The sequence below is a fragment of the Misgurnus anguillicaudatus genome, chromosome 12 (genome assembly GCF_027580225.2).
Source record: "Misgurnus anguillicaudatus chromosome 12, ASM2758022v2, whole genome shotgun sequence".
NCBI classification, from domain to species: domain Eukaryota; kingdom Metazoa; phylum Chordata; class Actinopteri; order Cypriniformes; family Cobitidae; genus Misgurnus; species Misgurnus anguillicaudatus.
This window is the reverse complement of record NC_073348.2, coordinates 12,378,653-12,401,464: the sequence shown is the minus strand read 5'-3', so window position 1 is coordinate 12,401,464 and position 22,812 is coordinate 12,378,653. Positions and strand designations below refer to the sequence as shown.

Here is a 22,812-nt window from a genome sequence, read left to right as displayed (position 1 = left end):
CAGTTTATCTTCATTATACATCAAATCTGTACTCTAAGTCTTGAATTAAACTATTCAGGTGAGGTTTGACCATTTAAATTGCTAAACATGTTTTTTAAATTTCTTGTATTTAAATGTTACTCACCCCAACTTCTCCAGTTTGCAGTGTGAGTTATTCAGTATATCACACAAGTGCTTAAGTCCTTTATTTTTTAGATCATTTTCACTGAGGTTCAGCTCTCTCAGGGATGAATGTTTTGAACACAGAGCTGCAGTCAGGATTTCACAATGTTTGTCTGTAATACTGCATTTACAAAGCCTGCAATGAAAGAAAAAATACAAATGGGTCCTCACTTCAAAATAATCTGAAAAATTGTCTGTACACATAAAAACCCTAAACATACAAATCATGTTTTGTGATTTATTAGATGTCTGATAACTGCAGCGTAGAATTCAGAAGTTTTTTACTGTCAGTCAGTCAAAAAAAAAGTATAATCCATCTTACACTAAATTGCAAAATTGCACTTGAGGACCATTGGGGTTGCACAAGCTTATTTCATCAATTGCGCTGAAATTTCTTACATATACATTTACAAAACACTGTGCAGCATGTTCACTTACAACACAAGCAGCGGACACAAACTAAAATTATGCCACTCGGGTTTTAAACGAAAGCAGAGGGACTCACCCACAGTCTCACAGACCTTCCCCTTAATCAGGAAAGAAGCGGTCGAAAGTGGACAAATGAGACGGATTTACTGAAAGTGTAAACAGAATGTGTCTCTCTCGTCCACTTGTGATCCGATCAACTAAAACGCATCTTAATACCAGGTATAAACAGCCCCTGTGTTTACGTTTAACGCGTTTAATACTGTATTTTGATAATACTCACTCCAGTTTCTCCAGTTTGCAGTCTGAATAATTTAGTAGTTCAAATAAGTCTCTCACTCCATCTTTTATTGCATTTCCACTGAGGTTCAGTTCTCTCAGATATGAAAGGTTTGAACGCAGAGCTGCAGACAGGTCGGCACATTGTTTCTCTGTAATGCTGCATCCACAAAGCCTGCAATGAAAGAGAGCAAAATTGGTTATATTTGTTAACTCTCTTATTAATGACTTAAAGGTGAAGTAAGCGTTTTGTAGTAACCGTTGTTTATATTTTAAATCACAAAAGCATGCCCCTATCCCAATAGGACCTACACCCTCTTTTGATAAAGCCGTCCCATGCAACCCAGACAAGTATGTTATAAATGAGTGAAAGTAATGTGCATTACTACGGTAGAACTAGACATATTTAGAGGCAGAGAATGGGTATCATACATATATATATATATATATATATATATATATATATATATATATATATATATATATATATATATATATATATATATATATATATATATATATATGTATATGATCTTATATAGTGACTGATCTTATGACCAGGGGTATAAGAAGGCATCCCACACAAACACACTCGCTTTAATGCCTCAGCAAGTGACTGCGTGTAAGTTTGCATAAATTTGAAGTATGTTTAAAGAAGTTCAAGACAGTATGTGTATCTCTCTGTCGGTGCAATATCCCTGACAAGGATTCACATGTAAATGTGTCTTAGAGCGCAGCATGCACAGTTGGTTTTTTAAAAACCTGGCTGTGTGCACTGAGAGCATTCCCATGCACGTGTTGCGCTCCAGCCCCGCACTTCGAGAAGGATATCTCAGGCTCGCGCCCTTACGGAATCGGTCCCGCTTCTGTTGAGGCAGAGCGGTGACGCCACTCTCGCTCTCTAGGAAGCTTGGGCTCGCGGATGCTATCCCGCTTCTTTGCGGTGGTTATACTCATGGGAGTCGCGATACGATTCCGTGCAGGCGGCGCTATATCTGCTGAGGTCCATTGTTCTGCAGGCCCTTTGAGCTCCCTCATTCAGGAGCGCGGACCGGGAAAAGCTGAATTTTGTGTGTCCTGTGCGAGCACTGTATACATACGTTTACAGGACTGCTCAGTGGAGGAGTCTGAACAGTTATTTGATTGCTTTGGTTCACCCAGAAAAGGTTTATAGGCGACATGAGGACTCTGAGCAGATGGATAGTGGATGCTATCTCACTGGCTTATGAACATCAAGGCATACCCTCACCCGTCGCTGTGAGGGCCCACTCTACCCGGGGTATGGCTGTTTCTAAGGCTTTAGGGTCAGGCACGTCACTTCAGGATGTATGTGATGTGGCTGGTTGGTCTTCACAGCTCACGTCAGATCTTATAATTTAGACCTAGACTCCTCTTTAGGGTCCCAGATTCTTTTTACCTTGACTGTGTTCAGTTATACACGCTACAGGCATTTGGTAGTATGGAAGCATGGGCATCTTGGTCCCCAAAGCGTGGCTATGGCGACGCAGCTCGAGTTCCTCAAAAGGGAACGTCTCGAGTTACATAGGTAACCCTGGTTCCCTGAGAAGGGAACGAGACGCTGCGTCTCCATGCCATACTCCCTGCATCCCTGTAGGCACTTGCTTCGGCACTTGGTAGCGAGTGTGTTTGTGTGGGATGCCGCCTTATACCCCTGGTCCACACGGCATCCAGCCTATATCCAATCATCAAATTATTGATTATGTGTTATACATGCTTCAGATCAGTCACGCCGATGCGTTCCCCAAAGTGATGCTATGGCGACGCAGCATCTCGTTCCCTTCTCAGGGAACAATGGTTGCATATAAATACAAAAAACGTATGCAATTATTAATGAATGAGACCCAATATGTTGATTAGGGGTTATGGTAGGTTAAGTCACAATTTAAAGTGTGACAAAATGGTAGAAAGTAAAAAGTAATAACATTATACTGTAACTTGAGAACTACTATCTAAAAATATATAAGTATATACATTTTAGCCATACTGTAAATCCCATATACTGTACAGTATGTTACTTACTCTAGTGTTTCTAGCTTAGTTTCTGAACTCCTTAGTAGAACACAGAGGTTTTTAACTCCTGCGTCTCCTAGTTCATTTCCACTCAGGTATAGCCGTTTCAGGCTTGATGAAATCAGAGATGAGTAATCTTCATCAATTAAACTGCAGTTTCTTAACCTACATTAAGAGAAAGAGAAAAAAGGAGCAATAAAACAAGTTAACTATTCTGTAAAATTATAGAATAAGCGTTCCTGCATGACAGAGAGATAAAACGTCTTGTTTTATACTTGTACACAAGTAACCCTCTTTCCCTAAAAGAAGGGAACGGAGATGTCATGTCGATGACCGACAAATTGTGAATCTGTACCAATGCGTCATTGGTGCTGCCCCTTCCAGTGCCCTGCATAAGTCTCCCGGCCTCATGCTATTAGATGAGGCAGGACAAGGCTTTATGCAGAGAAGGCCTGTCACTTTCTCCTGTACATCCCACTCAGTAACTCTTTGATAACATTGGAAAGTCTTTTACTTTTACATTATTATGTCTGTTTGCCATGGAATGATGTTAAACAAGCGCAATTTAACCAAAAGGAACAGTTGTTCAAAATATGTATTTCCGTTTGAATAGAGCAGTGTTTCTCAAACTTTTTCAGCCCAAGGACCACTTTATCTTCCATTTTTTTTCTGAGGACCAGCTAACAGAATCCCACTCTAACACTCCCCCCACAAAACAACAAAATAGGAAGGATAAGCTAAGTTTAAGTTTAATATGCAACTGTTTCAAGTCAAACACTATTTTTTTTTAAAACAAATGCAATGCTATGTTCAAAAATTATTATATGAATTTTATTTCATTCAAAAAAGTAAATCTGAAATTGCAGCTTATATGAACAACAAACTGCACATGTGCAAAAAAATGCAATTAAACATATTATAACAGCCTGGGTCCAACTTAATGTCATTCCAAAGAGCCATAAGTTTAAAACTGAGGTGGTGGGTATATGAAGTCTATGGTTGTAACTATGGTAACAATAAAATACTAAAAAAAAAATTCCCCTTAATGTCAAAAATCACTGAAATTACAAGGATTTTACACATGAAACAAAAACTAGTACAAAACTAATAGATCTGTGGATTTTAGCTGCTTTCAGTTGACACTTGATCTTTTATTTGACTCCTCTTTGGTTTAGCCAACCGATCCATTTTTACGTTATTAAAACAGAAAGGCAAGAACTGATATCACAGTCTACTTAAATAAGTGACGATTCAGGGCTCGCAAAATTTCAAAATCCCTGGTAGCCTTTCGGGCAGGCACTCTTCAGTTTTTGGTAGCCCGAAATGAATGCAAGTAGAAATATCTATACATCAGATTCTGAATCTGAAATATTAACTGAAGTCACAGATAAGAAAATGCCACTTGAGTTTGTGGGCATAGCACAGGCTTATTCAATTAGTTTTACCACAGGCCAAATTTTGCCAATACAAAGCCAATAGGGCCTCTAACCACAATGTTTAATCTGCTATTCTTGTTGTTGTCTTGATGCTGTTGTTTTTTTAACAAACAAAAAAAACTGGATTTCCATGTAAACCAACTTTTCCTGCTCATCCCCACACCAGATATACTCACCATTTAAAAGTGGTTTAGTGGGTCACAAAACTCACAGTTTGGATCATCCAGTTACAGATCAGAAAAACAGGGGCTACTGTCGCTTTAAGAGCGATTCTGCACAGAGTCAATCTCTTCACTGCCCGTACAATCTATACTTTAAAGCTTGCTGCGAGAGATTTAATTTTCTTACATGAGGATAATAATGACTGACAGGGCGAAGTTGGAGGATTTGCCCAACAAATCCATGACAAATCATTACGGATTGCTTTCTGTACTGCGTCTTTTCGCGCGATCGCGAAAGTGAAAGTAAAACTCGAGCGCGCGCTCAAACGTAATTTAAATACGCGATGCCTGAATTTCATACACCATTATTACCCATCCAAATCTGTGAAAGAATGCATAAGCATTTAAATATATTTTTTCCTCCCTATAAGTTAGCCCGACGGGCAGGGCGGGGATCCATATTGATAGCCTGACTGCAAAGCACAATAGCCCCGGGACGTCGGGCTAGGGATTTTGCGAGCCCTGCCGATTGTATAAACACTTGCCTAGTTTAGGTCTTCTTCTGGCGGACCACTGGGGGGGTTTGGCGGACCACTAGTGGTCCGCGGACCACACTTTGAGAATTACTGGAATAGAGCTGCGTAACTGCTTTTGAATAAAACAACGTATCTCCTTCTTCTTCTTCGTTGGATAGTATAGTGTCCATCAAATGAACACTGTGATCTTGCTGGAAGTTGTAGCTCATCCGGGTATTTATTTTCGCCTACTGTTTTTTTTTGGGGGGGGGACTATGAATTTGGACATACTACTCGCCTCGCCTACTGCTTTTCACCTACTATATAGTATGGAAGTAGGTGGTTTCGGACACAGCCATAGCCCTCACTTTGCCGTTGCCCTAGTTAACATGGAACTACAATAAAAACATTTCAAAAACAAAACGTTTCAAAATAAAAAACATGAACTACAAAACAAGATGGATATACAACAGGTGCCAGTGATTATGCCACAGATATGTTTAAAAATATACATTTGTTTTTAAATAAAAATTTTAAGAAAACATTTAAAACTTCAGATGTATTGCTTATATGCTTATATTTACCAAGTTTGACAAATTTAATGGAGTCCACCGTAATCTGTAATAAACAATGTTGGTCTTTTGCCTTTTATTATACATGAATCTTACTCACTCCAAATTCTCCAGTTTGCAGTTTGGATCTTTTAGTAGATCACCTATGTGCTTTACTCCATTTTTTATTTTATTATTACTGAGGCTCAGTTCTCTGAGGTATGAAGGGTTTGAACGCAGAGCTGCAGTCAGGATTTCACATTGTTTTACTTTAATGCTGCATTCACAAAGCCTGCAATAAAAGAGAGAGCAAAATCAGTCTATACATATACATATTTTGTGATTTAGTTGATATATGGTTAGCATGGAGCTGAGAATTTACAAATTCAGTCAATTTTATTCCTGTCAGTCAAAATCAGCAATAATATTTCATTGTAAAAATAAATTGAGTTCAGGCATCATTGGCATTTTATGTGGCCAACCAAAGAAACTCTATAAAAAACTTCTAGGAGCATTTTATATGCAAGATCTATTAAAGGTGACATAGAATGATTGAACGGCGTATTTATCCTAGTTCTGTGATGTAGACGAAAATTTTTTTGTTTAGGTCTGTAATGCCTTAGAAGCTTCCTAAAACCTCTCTTAGATAGCTCTATTAGGGTGGGGGATTTTAAACAAGTGGTTTTGCACCTATTTGGCTCCCCCTACTGGCTTAACTTGCAATCTCATTACTGATTGGCTGATTTTGCTGCCACTCAAAAAATGTAGCCAATTATTTTAAAGTGGAGGAGCACTTAGATGCCTGTGATGTCATAATAAGCATCAGTTTTTCAGATTGGGCTGTTTTCTGGCTGACATTTCTAAAAGAGACTGAGATGTTTAGCATGTTTTGCACTTTTTGTATGTTTGTGAATGTGGGTAGACTACAATTATTCAACAAAGACAAGGTAAAAATGGTTTTTCATTCTCTAGCCTGAAGGAGGTAGAGGTTTGTGAGGGGACGCTTTTCAGAGCCTCTCCAGTGGGATCAGTGGTTGTAAAAGTGTGGTATTTGTTTTCCTTCAAGTATAGACGGTTTCATCTGACGCACGTGATACACGTCTGGATCCTAACCTTACTTCCGGTTTCGTTTTTTTTTAAGGTCTGACTAGTTGCTAAACTGATCTCTTGAACAAATGCCTCTTAGAAAATAACAAATGTTTTGGTTTCCTAGGTAATCTATGTGTTGTTTTTTTGCTTGTTATATAAATAAACTACGTTTAAAGGACTTTGTTGTTATTTATTCTTAGCGGATTTTACCGGAAGTTACGTGCAGCCGCTTGTTTATGTTGTTACTGCTGAAACGGTCTATAGAACTTAAGTAAATATTGCATATTAAAAATATTAAATTAATATGAAATGTTTTAAAAATGCTGTGCTTATTATCCAAAAGGTAAAAGTAAACTAAGAATTAAAGTAAACCAAGTTTTTTACCAAATTTGAAATGATGAGTCTCTGAAGATAACACAAAATGTTAGTAACATACAAAAAAACATTAATGAAACAAAAATAAAAATATAACATGATCATGGTCTCCGTTCTTTTGTATCTGCATTTTGCATTGCATTAATGTTTATTTACAAAGATGCTGTTTAATGTTGCTTAAATGTGCAACTTCCTCAGTACCTACTGCCTAATGCTAAGAGAATGATTAAAGTATTAAAATAAAAATAATAAAAATGACAAAAGTTTAAGGCTGCTGGCACTTTTAAATTACACAGAAGCAAAAAGGCATTCAGAACTGCACTGAGATATCAGATGTAAGAAATATTTTATGACTTTGTGAGACTAATCTTAACAGTTTATGCAACTGGCCACAGGCCTCTTTGAATGTGTTCTACGGGTGTTATTATCCCAAAATGGTGCCTCATGTGTCCTTTTAGTTGTTAAGCTGCTCTCCTCTTAAATAAACATTCTCTCATTTGGGAGACCAACATTGGACAAACTATACTGTATATAAACTAAAATGTACATCCAACAACAGAGAAAATTATCTCACTGAAATCTCACACTCAATGAAAGTTTTGTAAAGTTATGCCTTTTCTCCTTGTCCAAGTGTGCACATAAACTACACAGCACACTCCTTTACTTCGGTGTTGTGAACATTGCTTTTGTTCTGGGTGAGTAAATATTAAACAAATGAATTAAATTTACATTTTTGGTGTGATATAACATTTTAAACAGCAGGTACTCTAGGAAAAAGTTTATTTAAATAAATCATGTTACTTGCACTGTGTGGGCAGAAAAAAGATCTTTTGCAAAACTCCCAGCACAGAAAAATATTATAACATTAATATTAACAAATATAAAACTCAAAATACTTACTGAATCTTCTTTAGTTTACAGTGCTTATCCCTCAGTAGGGCGGCTAACTGATTCACTGTTGTGTTCCCAAGTGTATTTTTACTCAGATTCAGCTCTCTCATGAGTAAAGGGTTTTCATTGAGAACTTTCATCAAATTCCGACAGGCTTCCTCTGCAGGACCTTCCAAAAACCTGTTGAAAGTCAAATTTTACGTTGCCTACAAAATGCTTACTGAAAATATTCAATATTGCCACACAAACACTGTGCATGTATATTATTGAAACAATATTTCAATATCTAAGTAGTCTAAAAAGACACACACATATCAGCCGGTTCACACGCTTACAGTCCACACCTTGTAGTCCTCATACTGAGAAGTAAGGGAGAACTGCTATAGGCCTATACAATTAATGGATGGGACACAGACATGCATAGTGAAGTTCTCTGCCGAGTTCATAACTGTTTCGAGTTTATTTTGTATGCTCAAATTTACACACTGCTGCAAATGTTGACAAGCATATGAAATCAGAGTACCGCGAGAAATCTTACGGAGGAGTTTGATTTTAAATCACTCTCGTGCCGTGGCGGACGGTGACTTTTTATTCGAGGGCGCTCGATGCGAAGTTCGTCACAACATGTATGTAGCCCGTCATGTGTGTGGTTTGTAATTTCAAAATGTGTGTTCTGCACGTTGAGTGATCCTATGTGCATCCCGTGTCTTGTCAAAAAAAGTGCTTGCTGCAGACGCGGCTAAAGATTATGATAAAAGAGATGTGTCGGAGCCGATTGTGTAGTGGGCAGCACTCCAACATGCTTTTGCACTTTCGGCGACCCAACTTCGATTCCCGGCTCATGGTCATTTGCCGATCCCATACCCCTGTCTCCTCCCTGTACTTTCCTTTCCTCTCCTAACCTCACTGTTTTATAAAGGCAAAAACTGGCCAATAAATATAACTTTAAAAAAAGAGACGCTTGCATTTGCCAGATACTCGCATAATCTCATGCATAATCAGACTTTACTGTAAAGTGAGTGTCTTGGGTGTATTTTGTGAAAGTGAGAATCTCTTTTATTATAAACGGTTTTGACACGTTTGCACCAGGCACTTATTTTGACAAAACACGTGATGCACATAGGATCATTCGAGGCACAGAACACATGTTTTGAAAACACAAGCAACACACATGGCACTCCAAACACTTATTTTGAATTCGCGCCTCTGCTTTCGCGGTACTTTGATGTTATCCACCTGTCGTTTCTTGCTCTGCCGTGTGAAAATGAACACAGATTTAAATTCCACCTACCAGACAATCAAAGAAATGAGAATTTGTTGTTTCTGGTTAAATTACGTGCAAGTTGAATTTGTCTCTTTTATAAGACTTACCAATTGTTAAGATGTCTATTTGTCCTATCAAAACAGCTAGCAAAAACTTTGTGGGGCTTCTGCAAATACCTGAGTTGCCCAGATGTAACAGATGTAATCTCACTCCAAACTTTCAATAAAACTTGATTAACCTAATGTTAAGTAATGCTAACATCATGCCAGCTTCAAACTAAATCACGTTAAGGGGGGTCGCACACCGGATGAGAAGCGCTGCATCTAGGAAAACTCGGAGGTATCATTCACAGTTTGTGCACATTAAATAGCGCGAGCTTAGTCAGATAGTGTCTACTTCAAAATGCAAAATATACGTTAACAGCCAATGTTACATTGCTAACGATTTGGGACAAATATGATGTTATTAAATGTTAAACTATGTGAGTGGTGCTCTGTGGCACGACAGGGATTTGAGCAGTGTCCAGAGTCACAGCGGACAGACACCAACAGGCACCACTGGTGTGCGTTCATTCATAGAAAATAATGTGTTCTGTTTTTAGAGCAAACACGATGTAACGCTTCTCGTCCGGTGTGCGACCCCCTTTAGCTTCAATGCTAAAACATACTAGCTTTAAGTGGGTTTATTTTTAGAGAAACGTTTGAATGGAAACAGCTGAAATAACTGAACTGTTTATTATTCTATGAATACTCACTTCAGTGTTTTAAGTGTACAGTTTGATTTCTTTGGTACATCGATGAGCTTCTTCACTCCTGATTCTCCAGGATCATTTCCTGTAAGATCCAGCTCTGTCAGGTGTGAGGGGTTTAACTCCAGAGCTAAAGCCAAACTGTTATAACCTGCTTCTGTAATACTGCATGTTGACATTCTAGACGAAAAACATGCTTTAGTAAGTGGGTATTATTTACAATTTTAACATGTTTTTACTAAATGAATCAAATAAAAAAACTACCTCAGTTAAAATGTTAAGTAAATATTAGTTACTAAAGAAAATCTCTACCCTACTAATTAAACTTGATAATAATTAAAGTTATTAACGTTTTTTTTGTAAGAATTTAACATTCAGTTAATAATCATTAAACCTAACCCTGTTACCTTAGTTTCTCCAGTTTGCAGTTAGTATTTTTTAATTCATTCTGTAGTTTCTCCACTCCTGAATCAAGCAAATTATTGTGGCTTATGTCCAGCTCTTTCAGATTGGTGTTTGATAGAACGGTAGCTAAAGTTGAGCAGCTTCTTTCGGTTAGACCACAATCACTCAACCTAAAATGCAAATGCAAAGGTTTTTTGTCAAGCCTTTTATTAAATGTATACTCAAATAATGCCTTGTGATGTTATCTGACACATTTATTCAATACTTACAGAAGTGTCTTTAGTTTACAGTGCTTATCTTCCAGAAGGGCAGCCAGCTGCTTTACTTTTGTGTCATCTAGTTCATTTTTACTCAGATTCAGCACTTTCATGAGTAAAGGGTTTTCATTGAGAACTTTCTTCACATACTGACAGCCTTCATCTGCAGGACCTTTCAAAAACCTGGCAAAGGTTCATGTGACATTTAGGTTACTGGTACATGCACAATACTTAAAAACTATGGTCACAATCTTACACTGCACTGTTGGCTTTGTATCACAATTATGCTTTTCTTGAAAGGCAAACTACACATTTATTCTTATGCTTTTGGAAAGGTTTTCTTTAGATTTTTAGAGGAAGGTTTTTACGAAAACAGCTGGAACGAGTAAATCGTTGACTAAACAAATATTCACCTCAATGTTTTCAGTTTACCATTTGATTTATTTTTTACATCAATGAGCTTCTTCACTCCTGATTCTCCAGGATCATTTCCTGTGAGATCCAGCTCTGTCAGGTGTGAGGATTTTGACTCCAGTGCTGAAGCCAAACTTTTGTAACCTTCTTCTGTAATACTGCAGTTTGGAAGTCTACCAATACAAACAATCCCTCAATATATATTTTTTCATAAAAACATTAGAAGAACTCACTACAGTTAAATAACTTCCATTCTAAATGATAGATGATGTGATACATGTACTCACTTCAGTATCTGCAGCTTAGATTTCTTCAGTTCATTACAGAGCTGTTTTACTCCTGAATCCAGCAGACGGTTGTTGCTCAGGTCCATCTCTTTCAGAATGGTGTTGGAAGACAGAACAGCAGCTAAAGCTGAACAGTTTTTCTCTGTCAGGTCACAATTGTTCAACCTAAACAAAATAAGTAACATTTTTGTACATCACCACAAAATGGACCATGTGACCGACAGAAGAAATAATTGATAAAAAGATTTTTATACATCGCCTAAAACATTTTACTCACCTAATTTTCTCCAGTCTGGTGTGTGAGTCCATTAAAAGAGCTGAAAGCTTTTCTACATCCAGGTTTCCTAATTTGTTGCGACTCAGATCCAGTTGTTTTAGCAATAAGGGGTTTTTACCCAAAACTCCAGTTAGATGTTTACACGCCTCCTCTGCAGCAGGACTTTTCAAATATCTACAGAAAGTAAAAGATCATTTTAGATCAAATCTTTATATAATCTTATGCCTTTTGCACCCTTAAACAAATAAATTTTCACTAAAAATGTTGACTAGTGAAATACTAATGTCAATTACACAAGACATTTTAAGCAGAAAATGAAATTTTATGATTTTTTTGGTAAACTGTTTAAAAATGACATTTAGGTTTGTGTGTAGTAAACCACATCCCACTTTTTAGGACTAAATTAGGTATACCATTCATTATGCTGGGTTTCAATTCAAATTTAGCTCAAATTTAACTAAAGGAAGTAAAATGATTTAATGGGAAAAGTTTAAAAAAACTTGTAATCGCTATAAGAGGGCGTGCAACCAAAGCGTTTATGCCAGCTCCCGGCATATTGTTTTTATTTGTTTTCAATGAAAGCACCATGCTTTTCAAAAACGGCAACAGCTGGCGGGTTTTGTCCACGCTCAGTGCTAAGTGCCGATAGTTGAAAAATTTTCAATTTGAGTGAAAAGCTCAGCTCGTCAATGTCACTTCTCCTTTGGCCTTCCAATCACAGTGGAGGAGGGGTGGACAAATATCACAACAACCAACCGGCGCATCGTTCAGCCACTGATAAACAAAGCAGAAGTATCACAGCAACCAAAGTGCTCAGCTGGAAAAAAGCTACCAAGTGCCTACAGTCCGCGTACGTCTGCCATTTTTAGTTGCGTTTAAATGCTTTGGTGTGCTTGCCCCACTAAGAGATTTTTTTACAATGGTTCCGTTAAAAAATTTCAGTACAAAATCCCCATAAACAGGTTATGCACTATGTCATTATAATATAATACATACACAATTGATTTTGTGATTTTGTTAATTTTTTTTAATTGCAATGTAAGGAAACTTAAATTCCAAATACCTTCCCATTTGTCCCCCAACCAAATGTTAGTCTTTTACATTTAAATGATTTTCACCCAATAGTCTTAACATTACAATGGTTATTTGATTGTCAATCTGTCAGCAGCGTCACTTTTATTATTTTTTGGTGTTAAAATTAATGTTTGGTGTGCATTGCTCACCTGAGTGTTTTTAGTTTACAATTTGGCTTCTTTAGTAAATCAATAAGCATATTCACTCCTGTTTCCCCAGGGTCATTTCCTGAAAGATCCAGCTCTGTTACATGTGAACAGCCTGATATCAAAGTTGAAATCAAAGTTTCATAACCCTTCTCAGTTATACCGCATTCTGAAAATCTATGTTGAAAAAAATGCAAAAAAGTTGTTTTAAAATACAGCGAATTTAAAAATATACATTTAAATTGACAGACATATATCTGTAAAGATATCAAACAAAATATGAAGTAAATTAGTGTTTACAAAAAAAACTCTAGATATAAATCAGCCATTGTTATGAACTCTAAAGACCCCTTTATCCAGATTCATACTTACTGTAAATGTCATATGATTTTGGAAGCTTTACATTCTTTATATTTTCAAATAAAAATGTTGACGTCTCACAGCTATAACATGTCAACTTCCTTATCCCAATGTAATCATTTCTGAAACAGTTAATAAATCTTTTTTCTAATTTATTTTATATTTTTAGCTTCAATTGATCCTTAACATAGACATTTGTCTGACATCAGTCAAAGCACTCCCACTGCACTAGAAATTATTATTTTAAAATAAAAAGCAGACAGAAAGTCTCCAATATGCATCCAAAGTATAAATTTAGAATGTGAAAGTTTAAAGTACTTTCATCTGGTGATCGAGAATCACAATATTGAGGAGCAATATGTTCCTGTAATAGCTCACTATCTAGTCATCCTAGCTATCGTTAGTTAACTAGCATGCTTATTGTAAGGACATAATGTGTGGTTAGAGCTAGGGATGTGCGTGTACATCATTTTTTTATTTTGATTAATCCATAGGTCTGAAAAACGAGTACTTCATTAAGTGGGGGCGGAGCAATCAAAGGAAGCTGTGGCATGTGAATGGAATTGCACTGGACAACCAGTTGTCTGTCACGCCATTTGTTGCTCTCTGTGTTAAGGTAATGTTACACTTTATGAAAATGACTGCAAACTGCTCAGCAGGATTGATCCATAAGGTTAATGTGATATTAAATAACCTTTATAGACGCCACAGAGCATATTACTTTATGCATACAATCGCGTGTAGACCAGTAAGTGAGAGTTTTGCTACACAAAAGTATAAAACTTTAAAAGTGGATAATTAATATACAGTTGTAATTGTACGGTGTATAATAAAAGGGATATAAAATGTTTTATTTATTTACTCACCTTTTATCTTCAGTACAGCAATAAAGAAGATATTTTGTAATCTGCGATTCATATAATGCAAGTCGACAGATCTGCCACATTGAAAGCTCAAATTTGCGTGTGAAGCAAATCGGTCGGGATATTGAATGTTGTTGTAAGGTTTTGTTCTGTGTTTTCCTGTATTCTATGTATTTTTGTTATTTGAACTTGTATTTTGATTCTCTGCTCTGTTCTGACTTTTATTTTGAAATTCATCATGCCATGTCACGCTTCACACTTCCTGTTTTTGTATTTAAGTCACTTCCTGTTCACCTGTTCCCCGCTGTATACACTAGTAAGCACAACCTGTTACCTGCTCTTGTCTCCTGTTATCTGTTGTCGGAACCTGTTATCTGTATCTGCCTGTTTTTTGACCTGTGCCTGTTATTTTGGATTCTGATTGCTTTGCTGCCTGCCCTGAACCTGAGCCTGTTATTTGGATTATGATTGTTTGGATTTACCCTGTCGAATTTGTTTGCTGGCCCATATTGGGATTTTACTAATAAACACCTTTTGCACATGGATTCAACTTCTCTTCGCTTTCTTTAAAGCAACACCCGTTACAGTTGTTTACAACATAATTAGTGTTAAAGCAGAACCTTGAAAACATATGAAGTACGCTTTACGCTCTCACTCTATAGGTGTCACAGAAAGGCTGGTTTTGCGTGCGATTGGCAAACCATACTCTCAGTGCCACCTTTAGAGCGGGAGTATAAGCACACTTCCTAAGTGGCTGCATTAATAATGTTGTAAATAAAGTTCAATTTCTTGCAAAAACAGATCGATTTGCTTCACAAGACATCTGCTTTGATAACACGTACAGTTGCTGACACTGATTTTATTTTCATTCATTTTGCAGATTAAAACTTTAAATATGGAACCACCCTTGTTTATTTTTCTCTGCACAATGGTAAGCGTTACACACGCCAACTGTTTTTGTTTATTACATAAATAAAGTTTTGTCCATTGCATAAATAATACTTTTTTATATTTATGTCCGCCACTGTGGTTACAGGCGCCACGTGCGAATAGCATACGGTTTGAGGTCGGTTGCTCGTTAATACAGACAGTGTTCTATTTGTGTCTGTAATGTGCTGTCTGAACAGGACACTTCCAGACTAACACCTGTAAGTAAATAAATACGGTTGTCACTCCCGAAATTTGAACGCACCCTTAGAGTGGTGGGGGGAGTATCCAGTGTACTTCATAGTACAAAATCGCCTGTTTTAATGTGTCACCCAAAGGCAGAGGAAAATCATATGTGGTTCAATGTTTATCAGTTTATCAGATAATCTAATCCGTTTAAATTAAAAGTATTAATTTATTTTTACAGTTATAACTTATAAAATATAGTTGAAATATGTCAACTTTTATATATAATAATAATTTATAAGTTGTAGCAACTCATCTCTTGTCAAGATAAATAATAGTAAGTTGAAATGACTTGTAAATCTCAGTTGATTCAACCAAAAAAATTTAAGGCATCAAATAATTTTTTACAGTGTAGTAAAACTACATGAAAATACAATTTCTTCATTATTTTCATGACAGTTAATATAATAAATTGTGTTATCAACATAAGGAAATAGACAAAAATTTAAATACAAACTTCAGTTTTTCCAGCCTGCATAGTGGGTTTTTTAACAGAGTCGAGATCTTCTCCATTCCTTTGTCTCTCACTTTATTGTCACTCAGATCCAATTCTTTTAGGTTGGAAGGATTTGAATTAAATGCTGATAACAGATCAACACAGCCTCTTTCTGAAATAGTGTTACTATTAAACCTGCAGAGAAAGAAAAAAAAATTAGACCTTTTTCAAATGTTTCAGTTTACTGTTAGACGGCGAGTGTGGTTTACTTCTGTGCAGAGATGTTTGGTAGCCAGGCAAGAATATGAGGATCTGTAGTTAACATTGTATACATTATTTTTACACAGTAAAGTCAGATTAGTGTAGTAGTTGATTAGCGTTAGATATGATATTTAAATTAAGATAATTTACTTATTTATATTGCTTGTTATCAGAAATCATCTACTCTAAACAGACTCTATTGTTACTGATTCGATGCATAAACCATCTATAGGTCATTTATCAGTTTCGCTGAAATTCAACCTGTAGAAGCATTTACTACATTAGCGATTGCTCAGATGCATGCATTAATGCTGTGTTAGGTTTCCTCTGAATGGCAACTGCTGTAGTTCAGCTGGTAGAGCATTGTGTTAGCAGTGCAAAGGTCATGGGTTCAATACCAGGGAACACATAAAGCATTGGAAGTTAACACTGAATGCACTGTAAGTCCCTAATCCAAAGCATCTGCAAAAAGGATAAATGTAAATGCAAAATTTTTTCTTGATCGATATCCTGTAGTGAATACATTCACTAAACACATAAATAGGGAACAGTCCTGATGCATCTTAACACTATACATGGTCCCTTACCAACAATTTTAACAATAATTAAAGTTAAAACATTATGTATAAATGAACTGTACTTTGATTAGTAGCAAATAAATCTTAAGCGCAATGATCAAAGATGTGACATACTTGTGGCATCAGAAGTTGTTTTTAATTTTAAATTAAACAAAATTTACAGTTTCTCACTAGTGTTTGTATTTGCATCTACATTACAGTGCAAATTAACTGTTTTCATCTGCTTATTGGCACTCCTCTTAACCACACCCCTAAAAAAACTGAAAATGAGGGGTTTCATGACATGTTAAATATATTTTTATACAGTATAAAATAAAGTAAAAAGCTACTATAAAAATAATATAAAAAAACTTACTGTATTGCCTTTAGTTTACAGTGCTTATCCTTTAACAGAGCAGCCACATGCTTTACTTCTATGTCATTTAGGTATTTTTTTGTCAGTTTCACCTCTCTCAGAAGTAAAGGATTTTCTTGGACAACGTTCATCACGTACTCACAGCCTTTCTCAGCATCAGGACTCAAAAACCTGCAAAAGGGAAGTTGCAGAGTTATTTAAGTCAATCCGGGTTCACGTGTACATTTGGAAAAACTCCATATTAAAAAGCTTGTACTACGTTTTTGTCCTTTTTAAATCATATACAGATGTGGCCTTTAAAAATGCGTGTCACAGAGAGCAGAATGCCATGAGCACTTCCAGAATTCTGTGAGATCCCACAGAAGGGGGGTTGTGTGGGGGACCCAGGAAATACAAAAACCTGTAGATGGCAGTCGTGTTTCATGTAGGCCATACTGACGACAATTAGTGTGCTCGACTTCATACTGAGCGTTTACTGTATGATATTGAAGTAACATGACACAGATTATCGGTGTTTAGGTAGACTTTGATGTCATACAAATGCACGCTTTTTGGCAAACACTTCGTTGGCGAAGTTTTCTATAGCCAGTTACATAAACAGTCACATATTCTTCATAAAAATCCGACTTAAACGCGGATCATTTGTCTTATTTTTTTCCGTATACTTAAAGTAGAAGAGAAGTGATGTATGATAACGGAATCTTAAAACAAAATAATTTGTGAAGACCTTTGAAGAGACCGAGAGCATTTGCACAATATCATTAACTAGTATATCTAATTTTACATTTAGTTCATTTTTGAATCTCAACATTTTAATAGCTTTAACATGGTTTTGATGCGCTTTTCTGCATTACTGTACAGTATGCTACTTTATTATCATATTTAGAGCCCGACTGATTTATCGTTTCGCCGATTTTATCGACCGATATGAGCATGTCGCAGATATATCTGTATCGGCGTATAAGCCGCAGATATGCAGCCAATATGAACGTTCCTTACAGAAAACATTAAATGCTTTTGAAAGATGTAGGTACTTGTTTGTCCAGCAGAGCGCGCCCTATTGGTTGCTAAAGGCGACCCAGATCACTCACTGTAGTGACACCAGCCAACCCCCCTTCACTTCAGTCAGTCTCTCAGTTCAGGTGGCGGCAGTCACGCGGTTTCTTGACAACATTTAATATATAGTATATTCTGTTAATGTATATAGTATATTCTATGTACAGTACTGTAGTAGTATAATATACTGTAGTATATGTGTACTGTACTATAATATGCACATAATGAATATCGGCCGATATATCGTTATCAGCCTTTTTTTTACTTCTTATATCTGTATCGGCATCGGCCCCAAAAAATGCATATCGGTCGGGCTCTAATCATATTTCCCTTTACATTGTATGAAACACGATAAAAAGTATGCAACGGTGTTGAATAAATTTCACTGAGAATTTGTATAATATGTTATACTTTTGTAGTAAGGAAATAAAATCATATTGTGAGCGTAACTATTTATAAATTCGAGGAGTTTCTGAGGTGTTTTTTTATAGGCAAGAGGCGCAGTTTCTTTGTTGCTGATTAAAAACCGTTGGCTATGGGATTTTTTAAAATTAACATTTGTTCTACTTATTATTAATTTATTTTGTGTCTAAATTTACTCAAATAATATCAATGTAAAAATATAAGTAAATTATACTTCAAGTTACGCGTAAAACGTACACATTTTTTGAGTTGATGTTAAATAGAAAAAATATTAATTTGAAATATGCAATTACTACAGTTTTAAAAACTTAAATATATAACTCTGACCTTATAAATATATTGATTAAAATAATCTGTAAATTTAATACTTATATTATTAAGGCGTATACATCAAATAAAATATGTACATTTTACAAAAAATATCTGTTCTCTTTTTAGTAATTTATTTTGGTTTGTCCAACTAAAAAAAAAAAATCACATAACTCACATTAATAGATTTTATTAAGTTTCTTTAATCATTTATTTTAGAGATATTTACAAAGCCACTGAATAATTTTTTACAGTGTGTACATTGTGATCTTACGGTAGCCTATTATTAAATGCATATAAATAAAAATATATAAAACTAAATAAAGAAGATATCATACACGGACTATAGGCATAAGTTTTCTTGTTCGGTCCACGTGGGTTTAAACGCCGTTTTTCTAAAGAAAAATATTTAAAAACTTTATTGGTGGTAGTTGTGAAGAATTCCTCTTTCCATATCTAAATCATTTTAAGCAATATAAATGTATCATATTGTTATTCTTATTATATAAGAATACGTATTTTTTACAACATTTTTAACATGTAGAAAATATAGGTTAAACGTGTTGTGTGTATTTCATAATTATAAGCTTTTGGTGAAATTGCACCAAAACTAAACGTGCATAAAAACATAAAAAAGTCATTTAAATAATTGAAAAATCTTTTTCATGAGCTCAAAAATTTGAATATAATGTGCTATTGCTGAAAATTGTCCATCTCTAAAGGAGAATATTCATCTTTAAAGTTGAAGAAACAAAAAGTAATGTGCTGATAAGCATGTTAAAAAAAAGTACAGTTACATATTCTGCAAGCACTTATTTCTTTATAATGATGCAATTTATTTTTCAATAACATATAATAGGTTATCTTTGCCCGACATCTACAATAAGATAACCTCTTATCTTGTTATTTTCATTTAATTTCAGAAGTGAACTGTTAATCACCCTTCATATCAATTTTGTGAACATTTAACAAATTGTCAAACTGTTGGCAAGACATCTAGCCCCCTGGGATATTCAAGGATTAACGTGAAAAAATATGTATGCTTAATCCATTAAGACAATTCAATTAAAATATACAATTATTAGTAAATCATGTAAGGGCAAACAGGTGCGCCCAAAATATAAATGCAACGAGTTTAATCTATAGATTAAATTACACATAAAATGCTTTTAATCGGGCAAGCGCATTAAACGCATCTGAAACAAAACCCGTGTTTACAGCGAGTGAGACTGCGGTAGCCAGTCTTTAGGTGGCCCAAAAGAGGTGCTGGTACTCTATTCATTTTTTTTTATTTTTGCTGACTCGACTCCTCCTATATTAAAGGGGTTTTATATACAGCAGTCAACAGACGAAATAATAAATCCTTTGTAAGTTTGTAGATTTGCTTGAGCTACAAATAGCTAGGGATGGCTGACGCGAAACAGTCGTTCCGAAGCTTTGCGAGACCCCGAAGCGCAGATGTGTCGAAACACTGATCCGAAGCGCGATTCAAAACACCCATGTCACGTGACTATGACCAAATGAAGCCTCGAAGTGTTTCACCAAGTGTTTCATCAGGTGTGGTCTGCCGAATCAGCGTTTGATTTGCACGGTCGGGAACAGACAACACAATCGCACATCTGTATAAAAGTGAAATAAACGCATATTGACCTTGTTGGTTTTTGTGAGAGGAGTTTTTTAAAGGCTGGAGAAATTATCTGTAAAAAAAGAAGTAGGCTAATTCCTTCCACACACAGCAGATATTTATGTGTGACATGGTGGCTTGATATATCTTATTAATTTCTTATTGTATGTGGTATTTATCTCTATTCAATTTATTTATTAAATAGACCAGCTTATAGTTATTGACAATGGTGAGCCTAAAAGCTCATGTAGTTGTAAAACAGATGTTAAAACAACAACAAAAAATATGTAACTTCATTGTGACGATGGAAATAGTAACGCGTTTCCAGGGATTCGATCCTAAGTTTTTTTTGCATGAGAGTCGAGTACACTATCCACCCTCCCAGCTGATCACTTGTGTTAACCAATCAACATGTGGGATACAATTTGTCAGCGCTCGTCTAAAACCTTGTCAAGGTTGCTCTATGGTAATACGTGCGAATGACCACTAGGTGTCACTGTGGAGGCGGTTCCGAACCATGTTTCGAAGCCTCGACACAATTGATTCAACTGTTTCAGTGTTTCACAAAGCCTCGCTCTGCCCATCACTACAAATAGCTACTGAACATAAATAAAATGTGCAAAAGGTATAAGTAAAATTTTTAACATGGTTAAATGCTAAAAATAGTTGTTAAGATAGAAAGAGCTTGGAAAAAAACTTTAAAATGACATCAAGACCATGTTTATGGGTTCAAAAATAATAAAAAAACTGGCCATTTGAAACTCATAATTCATAAGTCATCACTTTATATTTTGTCCCATTGTTTTCCATTTCCGGGTGGTAAAACTCCTGTGCGCGTCGTTCAAATTCATTGAAATTTCGTTCACTTGTAGTTTAGCAATTAAACTAAATGTATATTGCAATTACAATAATGTTTTTACTCTGCACATCGTTTGAGGAAATCCAAAGTTGCGTTGAGGGGAACCAAACTGACAGCCGTACCTCCAAAAGGGTACTGGAAAAAGTTTGCGTCTGACCTGCAGCGATATCATTCTGGCTTGGCGGGATGTCAGCCAGCGAGTCCTCTGATTCTGACCTTGTTCTTTTACTACTCATTGTCTAAAACCAGGAGGGCATAGTAAGTGTTCATTGTATTTTTATTTTAACCGAGCAGCTATGGTTGCGCGTTTCACACACAATATAACCATCTCTTATCGTAAGATCAGTGCTATTGATACTAAGGCGTTTGCTATATCTATTGCTTCGTCTGCTGTTTCTGATGTCTATAATTTCACCTGTCCATCTGAGATATCTGATCTGTACCACCTTGCCATCGCTGATGTTTTAGATGAGCATGCTCCATTTAGGACTAGGTCTGTTCCTTTATCACACTCCTCGCCGTGGTTTAATGGTGAGCTATGTGCTATGAAAGCAAGAGGGAGACAACTTGAACGCCTCTTTAGGAAAACTGGTCTAACTGTTCATTTTCAAGCATTTTCTGACCATATTGAGCATTATAAAACCGCCTTGAACACAGCTCACTCTTCCTATATTTCTAAAATGATTAATAATGCAAACAACAGACCAAAAGCACTCTTTAATATTGTAAACAAACTAGTGCAGGCACCTGCGCATCATGCCTGCCAACAAGAATCGGATGACCTGTGCTGCTCTTTTTTGCACCACTTTCAAGGAAAGTTGGATGCTTTACGTGGGAGTTTTTGTGATGAACCGACCACCTCTACTTGTGAGCATGCTCACTTAATGGCCCTCATTTATCAAAAGTGCGTACACCAAATTTCCAGCGTACACATGGCGTACACCCAAAACCACGGTGACTTTGAGATTGATCAATATGGACGTTGGCGTACGGCACGCTCAAATCCTATGCCTGCTCAGGAGGTGGTGTACACACATTTCGAGTTAGTGCAGAAATGCGCAAACACTTCCTAACACCACAAAACGCACTGACAAACTAAAATATATGATATATTATGACCCACTGTAAAAAAACTAAAACATAGTAATTATAAACTTCAGTGTTTATTTTTATGCAACATGAACTTCAATGTTTAATTTGTGTGACTTTACCAAAGCATTTGATTTATATGCATATGTATTCCTTAAGTTGCGAGCCATTTCAGGGCAGAGCACGTGAGCGGATCGGAGCGTTGAGCGGTGCGGTAATACCATCAGAGCGCCTTTTTACAAAAATTCCGCTCGCTCAGGACCGCTCGTTGAACCCAGAATGCCCTTTGATCATTTGCTAGTTCGAGGATCTGTAGAAACGTCTAGCAATAAGTTATGTAATTCAAGCCTTATACATAGGCTAAATGTAAAGTAAAAATCAAAGTTAAGATTGGACAGGAAGAAAACATTGAAAGGGACTGCGGAGAGACTGTAAAAGTTTAGCAATCCTGGAATCTGAAGCGGCACATTGCAAGAAAGCACAAGGATCTGCTACGAAAACATGGTAATAATGCATCAAAAGGTAAGCTAGTTACATACCATTCGATGATAAATAAATAGCTACACATGAATAGGTAAGGTAAAATGCTTGTGTTGAATGGAGCCATAAATCCGATCATGATGACATGCGGACAAAAT

At 36.2% G+C, this 22,812-nt stretch overlaps 2 protein-coding genes and 1 long non-coding RNA gene across 3 annotated transcripts in view; all 3 read right to left on the bottom strand.

Moving 5' to 3' along the window:
• Nucleotides 1-120: 120 nt before the first annotated feature.
• Nucleotides 121-10,703, bottom strand: LOC129447483 (ribonuclease inhibitor-like). Its single transcript, XM_073873690.1, has 8 exons — nucleotides 10,603-10,703; nucleotides 10,336-10,503; nucleotides 9,935-10,108; nucleotides 7,926-8,096; nucleotides 5,683-5,853; nucleotides 2,908-3,063; nucleotides 872-1,042; nucleotides 121-298 (listed from the first exon to the last, which is right to left on the bottom strand). Exons 1-8 carry the CDS (start codon nucleotides 10,701-10,703, stop codon nucleotides 121-123), a joined length of 1,290 nt encoding a protein of 429 aa, XP_073729791.1.
• Nucleotides 10,704-11,572: 869 nt separating this feature from the next.
• Nucleotides 11,573-15,809, bottom strand: LOC141369012 (uncharacterized). Its single transcript, XR_012372471.1, has 3 exons — nucleotides 15,642-15,809; nucleotides 12,792-12,965; nucleotides 11,573-11,742 (listed from the first exon to the last, which is right to left on the bottom strand). It is a non-coding gene; the product is annotated as an uncharacterized lncRNA (long non-coding RNA).
• Nucleotides 15,810-16,810: 1,001 nt separating this feature from the next.
• The window catches only part of LOC129447569 (uncharacterized), a 134,377-nt gene continuing 128,375 nt past the window's right edge, over nucleotides 16,811-22,812 (bottom strand). Inside the window, exon 40 of the mRNA XM_073873689.1 lies at nucleotides 16,811-16,985. Within this exon, the coding sequence (XP_073729790.1) occupies nucleotides 16,811-16,985 (175 nt within the window). The remainder of the gene's footprint in view (nucleotides 16,986-22,812) is intronic.

Bases quoted from the DNA above. Each gene is read 5' to 3' on its own strand.
- LOC129447483 (XM_073873690.1), bottom strand. From the start codon at position 10,703: ATGAAAGTGCTGAATCTGAGTAAAAATGAACTAGATGACACAAAAGTA. The intron at 10,504-10,602 runs GTAAGTATTGAA...TTTGCATTTTAG, and splicing joins TGTAAACTAAAGACACTTCT to GTTGAGTGATTGTGGTCTAA. The intron at 10,109-10,335 runs GTAACAGGGTTA...TTTTTCGTCTAG, and splicing joins TGCAAACTGGAGAAACTAAG to AATGTCAACATGCAGTATTA.